Here is a 25,624-nt window from a genome sequence, read left to right as displayed (position 1 = left end):
CAAATTCGTTGTATACAGCAAAATGTAATTAATTGTTAAAATATATTTAACTGATATGCATTTTGGATTCTCCTTTCATGGATTGAGTTGCATTGGATAAGTTTACAATTTACTTTTGTTTTTTCCTGAGAATAAGTCGATTTTTCGAGGAATGTTAAAGGCACATCATTTTTCCATAGGTAAAGGCTCAATTTACTTAACTTGGCATAATATACAATTTGTTTAAAAAATTAATTTTTTTACAAATTACCTCTTGAATTTGCACAAAAAAATAAAATACCCTATTATTAAGAAAAAAAAAAATTTTATATAGTTTTAACTAACAAAAATTACTTTAAAATTTTAAAATTAGAAAATAAAATATTATTTAATAATATAATAAAAATGATTAAAAAATTTACAGTATTTGATTTAAAAATAATTTAACAATTATTTGATTTAAAAATTATAGAATTAGAAAAAGATATGATTATATTGAAATATTTGGTTAGATAAAATATTTATTATTTATTATTTGAATTATTTTTTAATTATAATTGATTTAGATTAAATATTTTTTTTAGAAATATAATTCATTAATAATAAAATCAATTACAAATATTGAACTACACCAGATATAGAATTTACTATCATAATTAATAGAAATTCGTTGATCCTTCAAAAAAAAAAAAAAATCTATATTCTTTTGAATAATAAAACTAAAACTAAAAGAAACAATATTGGGTTTTTCCACTTGAAGATAACCTTGACCGATATAAATCTTTATAGTAGCAACTGATCATTTAATTAGATTTGAACGACAAAATAATTTTTTCGGATCTTCCATGCTTAGATTGCTTTTCCAAAAACTTGTGTAGGACATACATGAATGAGTTCAAGCTATTATATATAATAGTATAAATGGAGGAACATGTCGCAATACGTAATAATATAAATGAAGGAACATGTCGCACTACCACAATCTAGTGATCGAAGATATTCATCAGTAAAATAAGATCTAAATTCTCAAACCAAATAAAATCAAATATCATACCTTTTAAGAATAAACCTTCATAAAAAAGGAACTAAACCCTCACAAAAGAAGGACAAAAAAAACTCCAAATATGGAGACAAAACAACAATAACAAAAAAAAAAAGAATCTATTAAAAGAAAATAGATATGGGTTTATTAAAAACGAATAAAAAAATTAGAAGCAAGAAGAAAAAAGAAAAGTAGTAAGTGCATTTTGATTTAGATTAAAAACGAATTTGATTTAGATTAAATAGTTGATTACTTTTTAATTATATTTGATTTATATCACATAATTTATTTTTTGCGATAAAAATTGGACATTTTGCATTTTAAGTGCAAGGACAAGGGGTAAATTATATAAAAAGTTAATTTTTTTTGGCAAATTGAGACCCATTCCTTTTTCCACATCCAAAATAATTATCCAACTTTAAATTTTTTCCGAAAGGTTTGTTTACTAAAATCATTTTAGAAAGTAAGTCATGAATGTTATATTCTAATTATTGAACTGCGTTAAAAGTGTTACAGATTCAAATTTTGATATTTTGAATATAACATGAACGTTTTATTTTTTTTATTCTAAAGGGTAAGAAAATTATGTTTCCATAAAAAAAACAACCGGATTAATCTCTTTTTTCTAAATCTTCTTCGCATGTAAAATATTTCGCATGGAAAAATTCTTGTCAAAGTGTAATGGATATTCATAGATTAAATGTTAATCTTTTACAAAATTTATATTTACTCAATCAGTTATAGATCGATTTACATGTTTATCAAATTAAAAATTTATCTAATTAACGATTTACTGGTATAAATATTGATAAGACAAAACTAATAACTTTTTTCTGTCAACTGCAAATAGTTAAAATATAAAGGGTGCCCTAACTTAATACAGGGACCGGGGAGGAAGAGGTTTATAATGCATGAGAAAATTACTCATAAAATTCTCAATTTAGAAAAAAAAAAAAAATGTATGATATTTTTCCTCTACAGACATAAACATTAAGTTCACTAAGATAAGCATTATAAAAAATAAAAAACAAAAAAATTAGCATGTACTTCTTTTGGCTGATTAATTATTAATTCATTCAAGTAAATCACTATCTCTGTGTGTGTGTGTGTTATGGTTTTATATTCATATTTGTTGGATGTACTTGGTTTTGAAAAGATGAAACCTAATTCAAGAACACAGAATAATATATTTTTAAGCACAGTAGTTTTGGATCTCAATTTTTAGGTTCAAAAAAATATATTAATTTAATTGATATGAGGACTTGGATTGGCACCAACAGCTACAAACAGTTTATAAAAAAAAAAATAAAATGAAGAAAACATAAATTAAGAAATTTCGATGGATAATAATTTTATGATAATTTAGCTTCTGATCAAATTTAAGAAAATTAAAACAAATGGAGAAAAATAAAAATAAAAAACCAACGAAAGAATCAAATAAATATACATATATACATAATATTATTTTAAGTTTACTCGAATTTTAAATCTAAAATTTTTAGACTCATTGAATTGTGAATGGAGCCCAGCTTCAACTTTCTGCTCCATTTATTTAGACTCCTAAATTTGCTGACCCGTCATGGAATGTTTCCTTGCATAGTATAGATTCCAAATATCCATATTTGGATGTGAATGAATAGATTTGGCCATTGCTAAAAGTACTTCAATAAATATGCATCCGCTAGCCTATGCTAAAAACTAATATATATAAGTTATAAATGCAGGTGATCCACCACTTTCAATTTTCAGTTAGTGGAGTAAATACACTTCTATTAATATTTTCTAATAATTCAAATAATTTTATAAAAAATATTTGTTTTTTTAGTAAAAAGTAATGACTTAACCATAAATGTTAAAAATCAATTATAAAAGACAGCTCATTACAAAATAAGACGTAAATTTTATTAAAAATCTTCAAAACTATTACTTTTTAATGTAACTAGTCTTTTTTTATGACATGCTTCACATGTTGACTATACTCGTTATATACTTATTTTTTACATTATTTTAATTTTTTGTATCTATATAATCTTAAAGTATAAATTTTTGTTCAGATTAAAATAAATATAATTGTTTAATTTGTATTGTACTTTATCTTTAAAAACTACTTATAATACTTATGTACTTAATTTATTTTTATATAATGAAAGTGGTTTTAAAATAAACTTCAATCTCACCTCTAAACTTAATCATTCAGTCCCTGATGTATAAATATAGACTCTTAAAATTCTAATAGGTGTCCAAAAAGAAAATCAAGTAATTACTCAATCTTTAATCCCTCACCCTCAACCCCAAATCAATATTTATATACAAATGTAATGAAAATTAATAATAAATTATTTTTTACTGCTCAGTAAAAAAAAAAAATGAGAAGATGATATGAATTGATAATAGTAATCACTTTGGCTATAGAAGTAATATTACTTACTCAGTACATTAGAGAAAAAAATATATCTATATACACACAGAAATATATAATTATAGTTTTTTTCCAGTTTCATAAACACTATTTTCTTTCAAATCAAATATATTTAGAATATAAGAGAAAAAATATTAAGAAAATTAAAAATGGTTAATCATCAAGAGACCATCTATTTATTTCAAGAAAGATATAAATCTATTACTAAATTAAAGTGATAGTAGTTAAATATTATTTCAATAATGAAAAAGAAAATTAAAAAAACTCATTATTAAGAATAAAACTCTTTTCAGAGCTCAACATTTAATAAGAAACAATTTATATTAGAAAATTTTCGATTTGAATTTCAAAAATCAACATTTTCTTCAATTGAAAAGATAATAATTTAATGAAATTTGATGTTGATGGACAAAAAAAAAAAAAAAATTAAAGCCGAGTCAATGAATGCAAATTACAAAGCAAATCATAGTAGGATCCAGTATTAGTCCGTTAATAAATTTCTTCAAGTATTTTGTTTCTCTATTGTTCTAAGTTGTAAATTTAAAATAAATAAATAAGTTAGTTAATTAATTAATAAAAAAATTACATATAAAAAAACGTTCTATCCTCTTCGAATAAAAGCTCAATTTTTCCTACAATTATAAAAAAATATACTTTTTTTTCTTTTTTTATCTCTCTCCTAAATAAAATATTATGTATATTCTATTTGAAAATTTATTTTTTAAAAATATATACAATCAAATCATACAAATATAAAAAAAAATTAAAAAATATACTTTTTCTTTTTTTTATCTCTCTCCTAGATTAAATATTTTAAATTATAATCAAAATAAAATTAAATATTTAAAAAATAAAATATAAAAATTATCAAATGTCTCATTTTATATATATATTTATTTATTTATTTATTAAAAAATAAATTGAAAAATGATAAAACTTAAAATGTAAAATGTAATTTTCTAATTAGATATAACTCAAGCTATTTTTGGATATTTCAAATTTCATAAAGGGTGATATAAAAAATCTCATTATTCGTCTCCTATTCTCACATATATATATATATATTAAGTATTTTGAATGACGTGTTTTGCATATTGACTATACTCGTTAATTATATACTCATTTTTTTATCTGCATAATATTAAGGCATAAGTTTTGTTTAGATTAAAATAAATACAAGTGTTTAATTTGTATTATACTTTGTCATGCTGAAACAACCTGGAAATTTATTTTCAAAATTTTTCCTTTAAAAATTTAATTATTAATTCTAAACCAATGGCATTATTAAACACTATTATATTTTAAATGAAATAAATTAACACCCTATAAATTTATTTAATAAATTAAATGCAAATATATTTTATGTAGTTAAGCCAAATATTAAAAAAAAAAAAAAAAAAAACTAAACTAAACGAATTGGAAATCAATGTACCAATTGAAAACCAAGTAAAACCCTGATTCGGACCAAATCAAATCTAATTTGAACCCAAATCAACCTAGAACCAACTAGAAAGCTGTAGATTATGGAACATACCCCCATTTTGTCCTGCCCTACCCTTCTCTCCTTTCGGATAGCGCCGACCACACCCCTTTCTCTTCTCCACCATTTTCCGATAACCTGAACTCAACTTCGGCCGACCTAGCCACCCTTCCCTTGCTAGCAGTTCCTCCAGTCACGCTTTTCCCTATTTTCGGTTCGTCTTACGGCAAAACGAGAGAGAAAGAAGACCTATGTTAACTGTTGATTCAAGCTCCTGCAATTTCCGGGCACCTAAGCTCGAGTTGTGCCGACCAGACCTTCTCCTTGCCACTGTTGCAAATTCGTTGCTCTCTCCTTCTCCCTTTCCGGTTCCGGCTATAATGCAGCGATCGGAGGTGAAGTTGCGATTATGTTTTTCCGATTAAACAATTTCACTTCCATTCATTTCGCTTTCCGGTGAGACCAACCAAGGACCGGATGGACTACACTCCCTCCTCGCCTGTAGTAGTTCTCCGGCCACCAACCCATTCGTTTCTAGCCAAGCTAGCGTTGACAGTAATTGACTTTGAGCAAGGAGCTCCTGCCGGTTGTTTTAATCAAAAAAATAATTGAAACATATTGATTTTTTAAAGATTTGTGATAGAATATTTAAATTGCTTTTTAAAATTAAAAATTTTCTATTTAATTTTATAATAGAATCAATGTTAATATTATTTCATATTAAAGCATCACCATTAGAGTGGTTCTTGGATTTCATTTTTTCATGTATAATAAAAACTTTTAATCATCCGTGTAGTCAAAATTTTAATTTAATTATAATAAAATAATAAATAACTTATTATGATGTTGATTATTTAAAAAATTACAATAAACTATATTTAAAAAATATTATAAATTAAGTAACGAGTAACTACAACTACTAACAATTGTAATTTTTGAAGTTAGTAGATCATGATTCTAGAAAGATTAGAACATTAGATATTTTCTTACAACAAGCAAGTTAAAATAACACTCTTGAGAGTACCGCTCTCTACATTTATTTAACTATTTTTATAATTAGACCATAGTCTTCTAACAAACACACTGTTACAAATTGCAACCAAAAAAAAAAAAAAAAAAAAAGATAATAATAGATAATGACAATAATAGTGAGATAAACTTGATAGAACATAAGGTTTGCATCATTTCATCCTTCAAGTCAAAATGTTGTTCTTTCAGAAACCTTAACTTTCAAACCATTTTTTATATTGAGGATGACAGAAATATCTGGATTAATAGGATGGTTTCCAGCAATTTGAAGAGAATAATTCCATATAACAGCACAAGCAATTGCTTTCAATTCCATGAAAGCCATGTCCTTACCTATACAAGTTCTAGGTCCAGCACTGAATGCTATAAACTTGTAAGATGACACATGTTTGATTTCTCCTTTCTCTGAAATCCATCTCTCTGGCTTGAATTCTAAACAATCTTCACCCCATATTTCTTTCATCCTTCCCATTGAATATAATGAATATATAATCCTCATGTTTTTTTGGGATATGATGACCACTTGGAAGAATGTCCGGTGCAATTGATACTTTGTGATTGAAAGGTACTGGTGGATAAAGTCGAAGGACCTCACAAATAACTGCATGAAGATATATTAATTTGCTTAACTCTTCAAAACGGAAAAATCTCCACTTGCCCTTTGTGTCAACTTGTAAATTTTCTTTCATTTCTTCCAAAATATTTTTTTCTACACATGGCTGTGTTGCAACTACCCAAAAGAACCAAACCAAGGAAGCAGCTATAGTATCTCTTCCAGCTGCAAAGAGATTAAGTGTTAAGTCTCCTAGAAATTTGTTTGATTTAATAAGGATGCCACTTTGATCTTCTTGTTCATCATCTGTAGCCAAAAAGTGCGTTAATAAGTCAAAATCTTCTCCTTGTACTTGATTTATATTCCGGCTTAATTGCTCTCGCTTTCTCGTGATTGATTGTTGTACAAAATCAGCAAACAGGTTCCATGCTTTTTTCAACTTCTTCTCTTTTCCAATTTGAAGCCATCTTTGCAACTTCCAAACGCTTGTGGGCAAAAGATGCCTGTAAAGCACAGCTTCCTCCATATCACTAAAGGCCTTCTCAACAGGAACTTCAAGTAATTCAGTGGAAAGGGAATTTGGATCAAACCCTAAAACCAACTGACAAATATTATCAAATGCGAATTTTTGAGAGACTTCTTGTATGTCTATCTCAGTTCCCACTTTGGAGGCATTTTCGAGAACTAGGAATAACCCTTTTAAGATCTTTTTCTCAATACTAGTCTTTATAGCAAGCTCACATCTGTTGTCTTTAAATAAAGAATGAATAATTCTTCTTTGAGTCCTCCAACTATCATAGTCAGCAGCGAAAATACCATCTCCTAAAGGTTCAAGAATCTCCTTGAACTCAGGACCCTTATGATAGTTGGAGAAATTCTTGGACAAAGTGTAATGGATATTCGTAGGATCACTAACCAACAAAAAATCAAAGCCAGTAAACCAAGGTCCTTTGAATAGAAATGTGCCTCCATAACATTGAAGGATATAAGTGGCAAAATCATGAATATGAGAAGCATTCCACAGAACTTGTGGAATCATTCCAAAGACAGGCCAATTGACAATAGGAGAGCTTCTCATCAAGAACCAAACCCAAAGAAAAACAATAAAGATAAATGCTACTAGCATCTCTCCATTCCCAAGGATCCCCATTCAATCTAAGTTTATTATTCTTTTTAACTCACTCTCGGTATTCTACTACATGCCTCTAAACTAGACTTATATAGAACGTCCCTGGCTATGACGTGGTTCGTAGGCTGCTGATACATATTTTTATTGGATATGATATTCTTGACACCCATCTAACTATATAAAATTTTAAAAATAAAAATTATATATATATATATATATATATATATATATATATATATTCCAAGCTTATTTTTACGTCCGAATCAAAAATAATATTCATATAAAACCCTTCAAATATTAGAGATTTTAGATTTTGAAATTCAAATTCATTTGAAGATAATGCAACAACTATATATTTTTAAAATAATTTTTCGCTGTAGATTCATGTTCTGTACAAATTTAATATATGGGGTATACTTTATTGAATATTTTTATACAAAGTTACATCATCTTGTCCTCAACCAATAAAAATAAAAACATAGATAAAAACAAATACTCAAACTAAGAAATCCACATTAATATGGTTGGAAATAGTTATTCACAATATAAAAAATATCAAGAATTTCTTAATATGAGAATAAACTAAGTATTTCATATGCTAATCATCTTCTTACAAAAATTTAATTCTTAAACAAAATACATTCTCTAATTTAAATATAAGTTAACAAGATTCTTCACACTAATAATCGCTCAAATCATGATAAATAAAATATGAATTTTCAAAAAAATTACTAACCTTTAAATACAATGATCTAAATTATAAGTTCAAGATTTCTATAGGCAAATCATCCCTTCTCCATCATTGAAATGCAATTATAAAGATCAATAGGTTTATAATTAAGACTGTAATGGCGTTTTAAAGTATAGAAATTGGACTTACAAAAACTTTTAGCAAGGATTTCTTTATAATGGTATTTCAATAACTTCTATTTCAATTCTGCAAACTTATTTTTAATTACTTTTTATTTCATGTGTGATCTTCTTTTGAATTTTTGATCTCTAACTGCTAGCATCAATGGTCAACTGTCTTTTTTATTTTATTTATTTTACGTTTTAATGAAGATAATCTCCATGATCGTACATTCTTGTAGATAATGTGAGGTTTTAATTTGATTTAATGGTCTAGATATAATCAACGGTAAAACAAGAAAAATTAGATATATGCTTTAAAGAGTTGCAAATGTAATAATTTAACTTAGGGGCATAGGATATATATGAGTTTTAAACAAAAAATGGTGAAACCATCACTTTCTAACGTGAGCATTTAAAGTTTTTGATTCAAATGAAATTCTAAATTGTTATTGGAATATAAGGTTAAATAAATTTTTAATCAAAATATATTTACGATAAAAATTATAAAAATTGATTTTCATGACCTTTAAAACAAAGGTTTAAAATGAAACACACCGATTTACTTTAAAACACCTTGGATTAGTTTAATCCAAGGTTATCAATAAATCTGCTATAATTTAAATTTGGGGTGTTTGAGGAGTTAAGTTTATTTCATAATGTAATTATTTTTTCCACTAGGATTTGTATGTTAAAGTAAAATAAAATTTAACTTAGACTGCTGTTGTGATTATGATATATGGTGGTCTTTTCATCTCTAAGATACACAGTGTGTCTGTCCGTCCGTGTGTGTAGATAGAGTGGTCTTTTTCATATTTAATTTTGTCTCGCCTATTTGATATTTAAGTTGAAATACGTCTCAAAAGCATGTCGTGCCATATTGGACAAGAACGTGAACACAAAAGACTGATGCATAAATACACATTTTACTTTAAAAAAAAATTATAGCATCTCTCGCTTTGCCACGCAATATTATGTTTTTAAAATTATGAATACGGAACATTTTTTATAAATTCAGTGCAAAAAAAAAAAATCATATCCTAGTCAAAAAATGTGTATTGTCAGCAGGTCAAGTGACCCCACTGGCCATAGAGTAAATTGACCAATTTACATATTTATCAAAATTAAAAATTTATCTAGTTAACGATTTACTGGTATAAATATTTCATGTGACATCGCTATTAACTCTTTTCTACTAACTTCAAATAGTTAATTATTTTATGGAAAATAATTTTATTATAATTTAGCTTCCGATCAAATTAAGAAAATTAAAGCAAATTGAGAGAAATAAAATAAAAAATAAAAAACCAGATAATGTTTTCTTGCATTAATGTGGCTTCCAAATACCAATATTTGGAGTTCAATGCACTGATTTGGCCGTTGCTAAAAAATGCTTCAATAAATATGCATTGTCTGGCCACTAATAAAAAGTAATAAATATACATTATGAATACAGGTGATCCACCCAAGTTTCAGCGAGTGGAGTAAATGCACTTCTATTAATATTTCGTAATACTTCATATAATTTTATAAAAATCAATTATAAAAAGATAGGCGATTACAATATAAGATACATTTTTATTCATTTCATTTATATAGAAAGTGTGATCTGGTTGTTTTTCTCACCAGTGTGAGGACCGAATTTGAATCCTCTCAATTACAAAAATTTTTGTTAATTTATTGAGTCAAAGAGAGGACTATTTTATTCTGTAGCTCATTTTTATTATTTCGAGCCATTGAATCTCCTGACAAATAAATAAATAAAATTTTTTATTAAATTATTAAAATTATGTGAAAAAATCAATATTTTGTGAAAGATGGATATTTTTGCAAGTGGTGGTGCCTTGGGGGTGGGTTAGAGAATAAATAGGTACCTGGATAAGTAAATGAGACTAAAGTATTTAAAGTGGTATTCCCTTGGTTCATCGTTAACGGCAATAAATGAATATTTTATTTTATTACACTTTAATATTCATATAAGATTTTGAAAGTATATTAATAATTTTTTTAATTTTAATTTTAATTTTATTTATTAGGTGCAGCTTATTGGATGATAGTTATGTGATGGTGATATAATGGGTCCTATTATTCCACATAGGGGTCTGAGACAAGTAGATCCACTTTTTCCTTGTCTTTTTATTTTTGGCTCAAAGGGACAAACCCTACTTTTTGAAGAGGCAATAAGTAAAGGCAGGATTCATGCCATTCGTCCTGGTGTTAGTTGTCCCAGGATTTCCCATTTGTGTTTTGTTTTTGCTGAAGACTCATTTTTCTTTTTTAAGGGTAATGGAAGGGAAGGGAATTATATTAAAAATATTTTGAGAGAGCATGAATCTGTCTCTGGCCAAGCTTTAAAATGCAAAAATCGATTATATGTATAATTTTTACAAATCAATCATTTTCATTGATTTTGACATAGATACTGCCATAAATCCCGTTAGGCAAGTTTCATCCTTGATAGTTAGGCACATTCTATAAATTCTAGCTTGGAGAGTTGTAGCAGCATACAAAGAATTAGTTATAAAAGTGAAAGAAAAATAATAATAGTGTAACTCCAGATTGAATGGGGATCCTTGGGTATGGAGAGATAGTACTAGCATTTATCTTTCTTGTTTTTCTTTGGGTATGGGCAAGGAATAGAAGCTCTCCTATTATCTATTGGCCTGTCTTTGGGATGATTCCACAACTTTTGTGGAACGCTTCTCGTATTCATGATTTTTCCACTTATGTCCTTCAATGTTATGGAGGCACATTTCTAGTCAAAGGGCCTTGGTTTAGTGATTTGGATTTCTTGGTTACTAGTGATTCTATGAATATTCATTACACTTTGAATAAGAATTTCCCCAACTACCCTAAGGGTGCTGAGTCCAAGGAGATTTTTGAACCTTTAGGAGATGGGATTCTCAATTCCGACTGTGATAGTTGGAGGACTCAAAGGAGAATTATTCATTCTTTTTTTAAAGACAAGAGATTTGAGCTTGCTATAAAGACTAGTATTGAGCAAAAGATCTTGAAAGGGCTATTCCCAGTTTTGGAAAATGCCTCCAAGCTAAGAAATGAGATAGACATACAAGAAGTGTTTCAACGATTTACATTTGATAATAGTTGTCAGTTGGTTTTGGGGTTTGATCCAAATTCCCTTTCCATTGAATTACCAGAAGTTCCTATCGAGAAAGTTTTGGGTGGTGCAGAGGAGGCTTTGCTTTATCGGCACTTTTATCCTACAAGTCTTTGGAAGTTGAAAAAATGGCTTCAAATTGGAACTGAGAAGAATTTGAAAAAAGCTTGGGACATACTTGATGATTTTCTACAACAATCCATTACAAGAAAGCAGAAGCAATTAAGCCAAAGTAGAAATCAAATTCAAGAGGAAGATTTTGACTTATTAACATACATTTTGACAATATCTGATGAACAAGAAGATCAAAATGGAATCCTTATTAAATCAAATAGATTTCTAAGAGACATAACATTGAGTCTCTTGCTAGCAGGAAGAGATACCATCTCTGCAAGTTTGACTTGGTTGATTTGGGTAGTTGCAACACATCCATGCGTGGAGAAAAAGATTTTAGAAGAACTTAAAGAATATTTACAAGTAGACACAAAGGGCAAGAGCAGGCTTTTTAATTTTGGAGAGCTAAGCAAACTTGTCTATCTCCATGCAGTTGTATGTGAGGTCCTTCGACTTTATCCACCATTACCTTTCAATCATAAAGTGTCCATTGAACCAGACATTCTTCCAAGCGGTCATCATATCCCTAAAAATATGAGAATTATATATTCATTATATTCAATGGGAAGGATGAAAGAAATATGGGGTGAAGACTGTTTAGAATTCAAGCCAGAGAGATGGATTTCGGAGACAGGACAGATCAAACATGTGCCAGCTTACAAGTTTATAGCATTCGGTACAGGACCCAGAAGTTGTTTAGGTAAGCACATGGCTTTGATGGAATTGAAAGTAATTGCTTGCGCTGTTATATGGAATTATTCTCTTCAAATTGCTGAAAACCATCCTATTAGTCCAGATATTTCTGTCATTCTTCATATAAAAAATGGTTTGAAAGTTAAGGTTTCTGAAAGATCAACAGTTTGAATATTTTTCTTTCCTAGCTATTATCTCGTGTTTTCTATTTGAATAAGACTTCCCCTATTTGGAATTTATGAATAAAGTGTAGTCTCTTTTTCTTTATTTCTCAAAAAGCTTATGTTCTAGTGTTTGTTTGTATTTCTAAAATCTTTGAGCTATTCATAAATACATAAATAAATGTAATAACTTGCATGTTATGAGAAAATATATATGTCACTTTGAAGTTTGATTATCTATGGTTTTAATTTTGCTTTATGTGTTTTATATTTAGACTCAACTCACAATCTGAGTTTGAAGCTATTTTTAAATAATATTTCTACTCAAGATTACATTGCGGCTCCTATTAAAATATTTCTTTATTATAAACCCTAACTTTAATCTTATTTTTGGTGCTAATATATCCAAATTTCAAAAATTAATTACTAAATTTAAAATATGACTTATAAATTTTGTGAAGAAGTTCTATTTTGCTTACAGTATGACTTGTATTTTTCATATTGTGACCAATTATTATGATAAATTTCATTTTTGTTTTCAGAATTTGACGTATTTTTTAGTGTATTGCCATGAGTTTTCATATTATTACAAAAGGAGTGCTTTAGGTGAGCTATTGTTATCCAATAAAAATCGATGAAAACTCTTGCGAGCGAGACACCTTAAATTTGAGAGTTTCATTTTTTATACTAGTGAAAAAATTAATCAAAATTATGAAATCATTTAAAAGATTATTAATAAATTGTATTCCTTAATAGAAATAATAGGATTTGAATGAAATAAGATATCAATATAATTAATCAAATTTGAAATGTTTAAAAAATAATAAATTTTTATTTTATTTTTGGCCAATCAAATTAGTGTGCAATTTGTAATTACAGAAATTGAATCATACACCTCTCAAAATAAAATCTGTATATTTATTTAAAATAAATTCATAAAAGAAAAATGTAATAATAAATTATTAAAAATTATTAAATCATTCAGGTAATTAATAATTAATATAATAATATAATGAAGTAAAATATAATTAGACATAATAAGATAATAATAGTAAAAATTTAAAAATTTAAAATGCTTAATTATCTATGTGAATTTATCTATTAAAAAAGTTAAAGACCATCCAATCAAATTATAGAAATATTATATACATATTTTTAGGTTAAAATTTTTAACTGACTATTACTAAAGTTATTTTATAATACTTTAAATTTTACAAGAATAATATCGGAAATCTCATTGTTTCCTTCCATTATATATATATAATTTATGTAGAGGGTTAATGAAATACTCCGAATTTTTATTTTCAAAACTTTTAAATTTTTATTAAATCAAAAATTTCGATTTTTGACTATATAGGCTTTAAACACCAAACAATCTTAAATTTGGATCCAAAGTGTTGTGAGTTGGGCCCAAGCCCAAATATATTGTCAGAATTTTCGATTTGAGAACAGTTAAAAATTTTCAAGAAATAATATGAAAGCAATTTAATCTGTTATGAATATATATAAATTAATTATCCTAAAAATCAAATATCATAATTGTTCATATTTTATTTATATTGAGTGAATGGAGAAAATATTATGGAACCAAACTAAATAATTAAAATAAATCGAACCGGGCCTTAAAACCAAATTGATCTTTCGAAAACCAAACAAATAGCTTGAAAACCAAGTAAAAAAACTGCAAACCGAGCAAAAATTGAGGCGAATCATTAAACTAATCCAAACCGGTTCGAATCGAACCGGAATGGTCTAGAAGCCCCAAGATTTTTTTTTTTTTCTTTCTTTTCTTTTTCTTTTTCTTTTCGTTTCCTTCTTCTTCCTTGCGCCAGCGCCAGGCGCGCGACAGCCCTCCCCCTCTCTTTTTTTTTGTTTTTCTTTTTCCGACCACCTGAGACCATCGCCGGCCTCGTTGTCGCCTCCTCACTGCAGCAGCCCTCGCTCTCTTCCCGTTCCGGTTGGCACAGTGCGCAAGGAACTGCGGTTTTGCGAAGAAGGATTATCAATAACCCACCTTTTTTATTTTAAAATTAACTCTTAATCAAGGTTAATTAATGTGTCTGTCGGCTTTATTATATTGTGCCTGCTGTCTTTATCATAGACCTTCAGATGTGCTTACCTCTCTGATAATTCTAAGTCCGTAAATGAATCAGATCATTTCTGAGCTATTCGAGGTTCAGTTTTAAAAAATAAAACTTGTTGGACTTAGTTTCATAAGCTTAATAACTTGAAAATCCAAATAAATTTTTTTAACCATAAAGTGTAAACAAACCGAGTTCAAGTTCAGATTAAACTTAAGTTTAAGTATATATTTGAAGAGTCGAACTAGAATATTTTATTTATTAAAATTCATAGTATTAAAAAAAGAAAATTGGATTTTAAGTTAAAAATATAAATATAAAAAATAACTATAGAAAGAAAGTTGACAATTCCTCGTGATTTTCTTTCTTTCAATTTTTTTTTCTTCTCTCCTTTCTAAATAACAGGTTAGTGCTAGATTATGTAAAGTTTTTCTCTGAATATTTAATAAAAATAAATTTAGTTTACCGATTAAACCCCAACTTTAATCTTATTTTGGGTGCTAATATATCCAAATTTCAAAAATTGATTACTAAATTTAAAATATGACTGATAAATTTTGTGAAGAAGTTCTATTTTGCTTAATGTATGACTTGTATTTTTCATATTGTGACCAATTATTATGATAAATTTCATTTTTGTTTGCAGAATTTGACATATTATTTAGTGTATTGCGATGAATTTTCATATTATTACGAAAGGAGTGCTTTAGGTGAGCTATTGTTATCCACTAAAAATCGATGAAAACTATTGCGAGCGAGACACCTTAAATTTGAGACTTTCATTTTTTATACTAGTGAAAAAATCAATCAGACCACACCATTTTCTTTTTAAATGATCATCTTAGTGATAGAATGATGACTTCAAATAAATTTTTAAGTTTTTTTCGTTGCCTTTGAAATCTAATTGTAAAATACATTCACCAATCCTGTTTTCACATAATTACATTCTTTCAAATATTCTAATTTGTGAACTTTATGTCTATCACAAGAGTCATCAGTTCAAGGAGTTCTTGAACCTTTAGGAGTTGGTATTTTCGCTTGGTAGAAAATAACACTATTCAATATTCGTTTAATTGCATAAATTTATTTCTGAATTTGACCCTTTTATCTTTATAAAAATTTAATAACGCAATTTTTAAGATCAGACGGATGACTCAACTGCCTAAATCTTTTCCGACGGTCGCATATGAGTAAGATGGCATCTCATGGCATGAATGCCTTTTTTTTTTTTTTTTTTTTTACGTCACCTAAGTAATCTCTTGATTACGTTTCTTAATTACCATTGCCTGCTTTACTGCTTCACGGATAAGGAGAGAGAGAGATGGAGTATGGTAAGGGAAAGTCATCAATAAAAAGAAAGTGAAAGCAAGCGAAAGGCAAATAGAGTGACTCGACTTGAAAATGCCCTTTCAATTTTTTGTGGGATCAAGTATATCTTTATTTTTAGAATTTTAAGAGTATATTGATAATTTTTTTTTATTTTATCTATATTTATTAGGTGTAATTTTTTTTATATTTACCTTTATTTTTTATCATTATTTTAATTGTAGTTAAATTAAAATTATTACTACACACATACCTAAAAGTTTTTCACTATATCAAGACATTAAAAAAAAATGAAATGAAAGTATCATTCTAATGGTGATGTTTTAATACGACATGAGATTAACATGATTTATAGTAAAGTTAAAATTGGAGTTTTTAATTTTAAGAATGACAATTTAAATATTTTACTATTTAATTTAGAAAATCAGTATATTAAAATCATTTTTTTAATTCTTACCAGAAGATAAATGTTTTTATTAAAATGGAACGAAGGAAATTATTTATAAAAGCTATGCAATAGACACGTCTCGTATAGCCACATTAATGAGAGATTATTTTGTAGTTATGGTTGGGCATAATGCTGCGTAATTAATCTTTAAGGGGCATTGCTCTCCCTTTTTCTTTCTCCTTCTGTTTTCTCTGCCACTGCTATCCCTAGCCCATATATCAATTTGGTTTCCTTTTTCCATATATAAAATTAAAATAAAATATATATTTTTTAAATGTTATCTAAAAAGAGTAAAAAAAAATAATCAAATTTAAAAGGAGAGAGGAAGTAAAATTTATCTTTCCCCATAACTAATGGAGATTAATGTTTTTTTTTCTTTTTAAACACGGAAAGATGTTAATTATGATTATTAAAGTATAACTAATCTTCAATTATTATTCAATTTAAAAAAATTAACTAAGCAAGTTATTTTTAACTTTTATAAATAGTTTAATTTTGAGAGATCCATTTAGTAAGTTATTTAAATTTTAATTTGCAAACAGCTATGAATACTTTTTCAACCGCAAATATTTTTTTTAGTTATTGGGATGGGAAATTCAGTAGGCCGAAAAAAATATTACGAACTACATAATAGGGGTACGTAATTATTTTCTTAACTCACCAAATTGTTGAAAATTATTATAGTTAAGAGAATTTGAATTCACAATATCCTTTTATTTCTCATGTCAGTAAAAAGACCAATCAGATCGCACATAATTATTTTCTAATAATATTATCATTTCCAAACAATAAATAAATAATAGGTGTGAAGAACGGAAAATCTCGGATGGGTTGGATTGTCATAATTCAAGCATTTTGTTTTTCGATCATTAACCCTTATAACGGAAACCCCGGATTATAAAGGCAACTATAATAGGCCCATCTCATGCCAAAGCAACCCTACACACCTCGGCCCATTCTCTTTTGTTGGGCCACTAAAAATATATCTTGAGTTGCTATTTCTAAGTAAGATTTTTTTTTTTTTTTTTTTTTTTTTAGAAAACAAGGAAGACTCATATTTTAACTAGAAATATAATTGGAAAAAAATATTTATTTTTCTTTTAACAGAGAAACCTTCAAAATTTTTTAACCTTAGAAACTATATATAAATATAGAGAGAACTTAAATTTATTATTTTCTTTAAGAAATATTTAATTTAATTTAATTTTTTACCAAAAAAGAAATACTATTGACTAACGATCATACATTAACTTTTAGAAACATATGATAAGAACATTTCAAAAAAAAAGTGCAAAGAATTCTAAATACACCTTTTATGTATATAAATGTTTTTTTCACAAATTGGACTTGAACGTCGTCCATTTAATTTAAATATGGGCTAATTTAAATATGATAAATAAAATAAAATTACATATTGGTTCTTTTTTCAAATGAATATTCTTTTATTGTTTGATTGTAATAGTATTAAAAATTGGTTAAAAATGTTAAACTTGTTAATTTATAAGATAAAAAAAATTTAGAATTATAAAATTTCACATTTAAATATTTATTATTAAACTACAACAAAAAAAATTTTAAAAATAACTATTGCAATAATGAGTAGTCACTAAGTGTGATAGAAGATAATTGGTAATGATACTATTTGCGACAATAGATAATGTACGTGTGTTTATAAGATTATAATAAATTTATTAAAATTTTAAAAAATATTTTTCTTTTAAAAATGAGAATTCATCATGCATTAAAATAATTAATATCGAAGAAAACATCATCTTGTATATGAAATGGGACCCCCTAATTTAAAAAAAAAAAAAATTGTAATTTCACGTCATTTTCATTGGTGTTCTCTTCAAAAACGAAAGGCCACACTCCTATCATGGACCAACCAATAGCCCCTCAAGATTTTTAAGGATAAAATTTCAGGTGAGCTATAAAAAAAAGATTCCATAGCAACCTATTGACCACTAACAAGTAAAAACAAAACCATTGCTTTTAGCAAAAAGAGAAGGCTCACTGAAGTTGAGCTGAGCTTCTTTAGTCACCACAACTTTCTATTATTCATAAGTAAACCTATGTCTTTTGTTTCTTTTCTAGGTCTCAAATATTTCCTTTCTCTTGCATCATGTCAAATGCTACCTACTCCTATCTAATCTTACTCTTCTATTTATAGGAAATTGTCTAATAAATCTACCTATTTTGATTGTTTAAATAATTGATTCAATTTGTGTAAGGAATATTCAAATAGTAAAATTATGAGATTGTTAGTTAGTTATTTTAAATTTGAGTGTGAAACCGTATTCAAAATCATGTTTATACACATTAAATTTGTATCAATTAGTTATGGTCTATTTGATTTTTCTATATCTTACAGAAGATGTATGGAGTGAGAGGTCTCAAGTTCGAGACTTCTCGACTATAAAGATTATCACCATTTTAGTTATGTTGTGTGGAAACGGAAATGTGAAAAGGACACGGGGAAAGGATATTTTCGATATTATGAGAAAGAAACGTGGAGGAAACGCGTAAATATGAAAAATATAAAGTTAATTTTATAAATAAAAAATAAATTATTATAAACCATTAAATATATTCAACAACAAGTTTAGTCCAATCAACATTTAATCATATCCAAAAGAATTACAAGTTCCATACTTATAAAAAAAATACATATGTTGTGAATTTGTATTTATTCATGCTTTTATTTTAACTAAAGAAATGAGTTTTGAGAATTTCCTGTTTATGAAAACGTATTTATCAAGGGGAAACATGTTTCACGGAGTTTCCAAGTGTTTCCATGCAGGAAACATTTCAAAAACGCAGAAAAGTTTCCGTGTAATATAGAGTGAAGGTTATTCAAAGGAGAGGGTTATCATGTTCCGTAGTGTAAAATATTATTCCAATCTATTAAGCCTTCCTTGTATATATATATATATATATATATATATATATATATATATATATATATATATATATATATATATATATATATCAAATTGTATTCAAATCTATTTACAGAAAATCAATTGTCTTGTGTCAAGTTCATCACTTACTCCAATTATAAGTCGATTAATTATTTTTATAACTATTGGATATGAGATTCATCTCTAAATACTATAGAGCTTTGGGCATGACGAAGAATAGAAAAGATGTTTACGAATATGAGGATCGAAATAGAAATTGAGAGAAGATTTTTTTTTTTTTTTCCTTTTAATTAGGCAGTGTTGTTTTGAAGCCAACCTGATTCAACATTATCAAATAAAAGTAAAATAATAAATAATTTTTAATTTTTAAGAGTTGTAAGTAATTGCGAAAGAAGGCATAAATATAATCTACAAATATTAGTTTTGAAGAACGTGCTTTACACGTGATTTATATTTATTGCTCGTACTCGTGATTTAATATTTCTTAATGATAAATTCAAATTATGAGGATTTTTAATTGATTTTTATATATTAATTCTTAGTAATATTTATTTTTTTTATAAATTTGGACATTGAAATATGAATTCTGAATTCTTTAGTTTTAAAAAAAGAAATATGAATTCTTTAATTTTTAATATTAGATATAAATATTAATCATCATCATAATAGTCGAATATTAGTCATTTAATAATCTAATTGTAACATTAAGATTATTGAGTTCAAATATCAGTTGTTTTAATCAATTATAAAATATTAATCCTTAATACTTGTAATTGAGTTGGTAAGTTGAAATGTTAATTCTTTAACAACACCATTGGTTATGAAACAGATCGTTCTTAACTCAAATAAATTTTTAAATGAAATAAAGTGGTTTCAAATCTCATCGAACTTCGCCCTCAACCCTTTTTAATTTGTAAACTCATTGAACTATACTAAATTTATGATAGAAGTAATAAAACGTACTAAATTGAAAAGTTTTAAATTTCTTACAAAAATTAGAAATAAATGTTGTATTCAAATATAGAAAAATCAATAAGTATTTGACAACTCTGGATAAAGGAATTAACTATATCAATTAATTGTCCACAGATTTATCATAAGTAACATTTTGCATTTATATGTAGTAAACTTTATATAAAAGTGTCACTCTACATTCTACAAAGTGTAAAGCAATACAAAATTTAAAACTCAATTTATTTTCAGATAATAACTTATTTTTAAAAAATATTTTTCACAATTTAATTCTTAAAATAGTGGATTCTAGTTTAAAAATACTAAGATTTATCATTTTAGAAGTACAAAAAAAAAAAAAAATTAATTACCAATACTAATCCAAGAATTCCTTAATGTATCCTTTATAACTAATCCAAAAATTGTTTATACTCAAATCCAAACAAATTTTTGATAGCCAAATAAAATAATATTTATTTGATAAAACAAATAAATTTTGTGGTGATTTTTCTTTCCAGAAAGAGTACACATATATTGTGGTATGACAAAACAAAGCTTTCATAGGATTCTAATTCCTAAGTAAGATTGGACAAAACATCCTAATTATAATTGGTAATATATATTTGATTTAATATTTTTTTTAAAATATATATTTGATATAATATTGATCAAGCATAATCTAATTATATATCACATGTAGTAATATCTATATTATTTAGAATATCAATGTCCATCATCTAAATTGTATATGGGTTTTTATATTTATCTAAACATTTATGTTAATATTAATATAATTACATGTAGTAATATTCTATTTAATAAATTTTAATTTAAATAATTTTCTTTTTACACAATCAATTTTCTAAACAAAAAATTTACAATTACAATTTTTTATAATAATAATTTTTATTTTATTTATTAGCGAATAAAATTTATATTTAAATAAAAAATCAATGTAACTAAACAAATTAAATTATTTATATTTTTTCAACCAATAAAATTAAAACTTTAAAAATAATTTTTTAGAATCAATAAATTTAGTAAAAGCATTTTTGTCAACTCCAATATTTCTCCTCCCCATTCTTACTTTTACAATATCGTAAATACACTTTGAAAAAACTTAATAAGTTTAAAATTCCACCGAAACTAGCGGAAATTTAATTGAACCAAATCGAACTGAAATTTTAAGAAATTCTACTTGTAACTCATTATTTTTTGGATTAATAGCTTTTAAAATATATTATCATATAATCATTATCTAAATAGTTAATAATAGGTTCTATTTTTTCCATCCAAGAGCCACCCCTGGTTGTAATGGATTGTTACAGAATATCAGAAAATGTGTCCCAAGCTTTTCTCAACTTGTTCTTTGAAGCCATTTTCGCAACTTGCAAAGACTTGTAGGCAAAGGCTAGCTGCCTGTAAAGAAAAGCCTCCTCGCATCACCAAAAACTTTATGAATACCATCTTCAAGGAATTCAATAGAAAGGGAATTTGGATCAAACCCTAAAAATATTACCAAATATGAATATTGAAACACTTCTTGTATATCATCATTTCCTAGTCTCGAGGCATTTTCTAGAACTAGGAATGATTCTTTTAAGCAAGCTCAAATCTTTTGTCAATTAAATAAAAAATGAATAATTTTCTTTTGAGTCCTCCAATTGTAACGGTAAAAGTGAACATCCCATCTCTTAAAAGTTCAAAAATCTCCTCCAATTCGGAACTCTTTTTATGATTTGGGAAATTCTTGTTCAAAGTATTCATAGGATTCTTTTTTTTTTTTTAATTGAAAGTAAGATTGGTATTGTATACGATATTTTCATTGACAAAATCGAAATCAGAATACATATAGAACAAGATTTACTTACATCTTTTATACTATACTGTCATACAAGTCAATCTAATGAAAATGCACGGACAAACGAGAGTATTGCAAACCATTTAATGGGAAAATGAAGAGATAAATAAATTCTAAAATTTTTTAATAACAATATTTATTAGTTTGGTATATGGATGGTTCCATATATCGAGAATGTACAAACAATTTTCTTATTTCAAAAATAAAAGCCATATGTTCATTGTATGATTAGGTCATTTGACAAACAAAATAAAAAATTACGGTTGAAAATTTGAAAAAAAATCTTATATTTACTTTATAATTTACTCTTTTGTCAACCATACTAATATCATGTATGGTTGACAAATATCATCTTTAGGTTTCAATTCAAATGTTTCCAAGATTTTGATGAAATCGTGTATATACAACATTATTTCCTTTCTCTACGCCATGTCAAATGCCACCGATTCCTACGAACACATCTATTGAGATGTTCCGAGTCAATAAATATTACTGGTCTCCAGCAGTAAATCTAGAAAAAAAATTTTTTTTTTGAGTCAATATATAGCTTTTTTTTTAAAAAAAAAGAGAGGTAAAAAATATAGATAAATTAACTTTATGGATTAATTTAGACAAATATACATATATATTAGAAAATTCTAAAGAAAAAGGATCAATTGACTCTTCTTTTTATACGGTGGATCTATCACTGCCTGTCTCTAACGTATAAGTTCATCCATAAATTAAATCAATCTAATAAAATATATGGACAAATAAAGATATCAATATATTTCATTGAAAAAAATAAATAAAATGGTAATAAATGATAAATTTTTAAAATAATATTAATTATTGACTTGAAATATATGGATCTACCCATACACTAGGCAAATAATTTCCTTGCCCAAAACAGAATATTTTTCTTTTCGTAAATTCACATATTTTAATTGTTAATTAAAGAATTGATTCAATACACTAGTCAATCTTTATGGATAGAAAAAATCCTTATCGGAAGAGTATTGCCCTGACTCAATGTGAGCAAGATTAGATCTAGCCCGTTAGACCGATAATACTTGTAGTATAAAAACAAAAGGAGAATTTATTCAATATATGTAAAGTCGTTCTAAAAATAACAAGTTCATGTTTCTAACTCCTAATTTAGCAGGTACACTTAGGCATATCAATTTCAAAACTGTCGGTTTCAAATTTCAAACTGTGAATTCCACTTGTAAGAGGGATGTAACTGGTTAAGACGGTCTTTAAGACGTTTTTGGAATTGTCATTTTTAATCTCATTCTGATTTAAAATCAAAATTAGATAATCATTTTCAAAATTTTTAATATTTTTTTTTTTAGTTTTGCTTTAATAAATAGCAATTAATAAATAATGCTATTGAAAAGGGCTAAATCAATTTAATAAAATGTCTTAAAATTTATTTTAAAAAATTATAATAAAAAAAATAAATTAGGAGTTTCTTTGAAAATTTTTTCATGGTTCCAAACTGAAACTGCTGGTTTTAAATTAAAATATTATTTTCGATTTTAAAAAATGAGAAACCAAAATCGAATCATAATTTCACAGTTTCGATTATAATTTAAAATTAAAACAATTGACCATAATTTAATATCAATTTTGATCACATCGATTTCAGTTTGAAATCAAAATATGGTCATGCATCAATGCAATTCACCTGAAAATATAGCTTACTCTCGTTATCCAACCACTGTGTTAGTACATATAATTGTTAAATCAGAAAGGAAAAGAAAATGATTTATATAAAAATCTAAGTTGGGCGGCAATGACATGTTGTCGACTTCGGGCTGTTATCTTAGTCACAATTAAACACTGTCTTATTGGTAAATTTGTGATTTAGAAACAGAAGTTGAAAGAAAAGAAACGAATAAATCGGATGGTTCAAAATTATTAGGGTCAATTTAGAATTATTCGGGTGTGGAATTATTATGGAAAAGCAAAATTTAATTAACGATTGTGTCCCTTTCATTGAAAACATAAAAGAAAATCAAAACCTAAATAAATGAGAACCGCCAAATTAAAAAGTTCTCCTTGAAAAAAATATTTTGCTAAAAATCTATTTTGATACAAAAATAAATTTATTTAAATCCATATTTATTTCACTCGTAAAATTAAAATTTAAATAGTAAAAATCAGAGTTTAATTTCTTTTATTCAACTCTTGATATCTTCATTTACCCAAATATCACATTAATCTTCGAATTTGATTATGATTAACATCTTCTTATATTTTATAAATATGATTTAGATTTCAATAATAGACTTTAAATAGATGATTAGAATTTTATTATCTATTATTATTATTATTATGTTCTTAAAAGTACAATTAATTTTATTATCTATTAAATTTTTTTCTCTAAACAAATTGAAAATATAATTTTAACACTCAATTAATGCATTAATTAAGCATTAACTTTTTGGAGCACAGGACTTGTTGGGGTATGGCTTTCTTGTTGAAGATGAAGAGGGACGCTTTATTCGGGGTCAGTCAGGCTACTTGAAGGCCCAGCTAATGCTCACATTTCTGAGGCCCAGCTAATGCTGACATTTCTGAGGTTTCAGCAATACGTGAGTGCTTGAGATTCGCTTACTTGCAAGAGTATCTATTAACTATACTCGTCTTTGTTGCTGGGACTCTATTTCTAGTTGTACCGGAAATTTTTATTTTATTAATGAATAGATGTAGTATTTCCTTTAAAAAAAAAACATATTAGTCCTATCCGCATTAATTCTTTTTAAAATATTTATATATGAGAATGAGTATGTTTAGATAAATATAATTTAATAGTGACTAATAAGATTGTCTTTATATAAATTATTATCACAAATGCCTCATTTCTCAACATTGAAATATGCATGCTACTCAATAATCATTTCATTGGTTTTAATAAATTTAACGGTTTTTGATTTTATACAAAAATTAAAAAATTATTAAAAACCTTTTTGGTTTTACAAAAAATAATTATAATTAATTAAAATTATATTTAAATTAATACTTATATAATTAAGATAAAATTTAATAGAGATATCTTGAATATTATCTTAATTTTTTAAAAATATCATCTAAATATGAAAGAAAGTGAAAAAAATCTTCAAATTCAATGTGTGAAGTATTATTAAAGCCTCCTTCATCAACTAGATTGAGAAAGCTTTTTATAAAAAGTTAAAAACTATAATATTTAATTTTTAGCATTTAGCTTTTAATTAAAATTTTTTTGTCAATCATATGCGATTATTTTATTTCTCTAAATTCAGTGAATTAAACAACAGATATAATTTGTTGTCATTTTAAGTTAGACAATTAGCAAAATAACTATTTTTATCGAACACGCGTGATTTAAGCCGGCATATAAATAGTTACCGGCAAAAAGGTTGATAGTTACCGCTAATAAAACCATTAAGATTGCTCAATAGACCTTAAATATTTATTATTATCCTAAATAGAATATCTTCAGCAAA

General features: G+C 26.3%; 1 protein-coding gene and 1 pseudogene across 1 annotated transcript; one reads left to right on the top strand and one right to left on the bottom strand.

Moving 5' to 3' along the window:
- Positions 1-5,934: 5,934 nt before the first annotated feature.
- Positions 5,935-7,684, bottom strand: LOC105633898 (alkane hydroxylase MAH1 pseudogene; annotated as a pseudogene).
- A 3,027-nt stretch (positions 7,685-10,711) lies between these two features.
- Positions 10,712-12,754, top strand: LOC105633888 (alkane hydroxylase MAH1). Its single transcript, XM_012216595.4, has one exon. It carries the CDS (start codon positions 11,044-11,046, stop codon positions 12,574-12,576), a length of 1,533 nt encoding a protein of 510 aa, XP_012071985.1. The 5' UTR covers positions 10,712-11,043; the 3' UTR covers positions 12,577-12,754.
- The last annotated feature ends 12,870 nt before the right edge of the window (positions 12,755-25,624 follow it).

The sequence above is a fragment of the Jatropha curcas genome, chromosome 11 (assembly GCF_041381405.1).
Source record: "Jatropha curcas cultivar XTBG-Jc1 chromosome 11, XTBG_Jcur_1.0, whole genome shotgun sequence".
Classification (NCBI taxonomy): Eukaryota; Viridiplantae; Streptophyta; class Magnoliopsida; order Malpighiales; family Euphorbiaceae; genus Jatropha; species Jatropha curcas.
This window is presented reverse-complemented; position numbering and strand designations above follow the sequence as displayed.

What these genes read in the sequence shown, in the direction of transcription:
- LOC105633888 (XM_012216595.4), top strand. Translation starts at nt 11,044, where the DNA reads ATGGGGATCCTTGGGTATGGAGAGATAGTACTAGCATTTATCTTTCTT.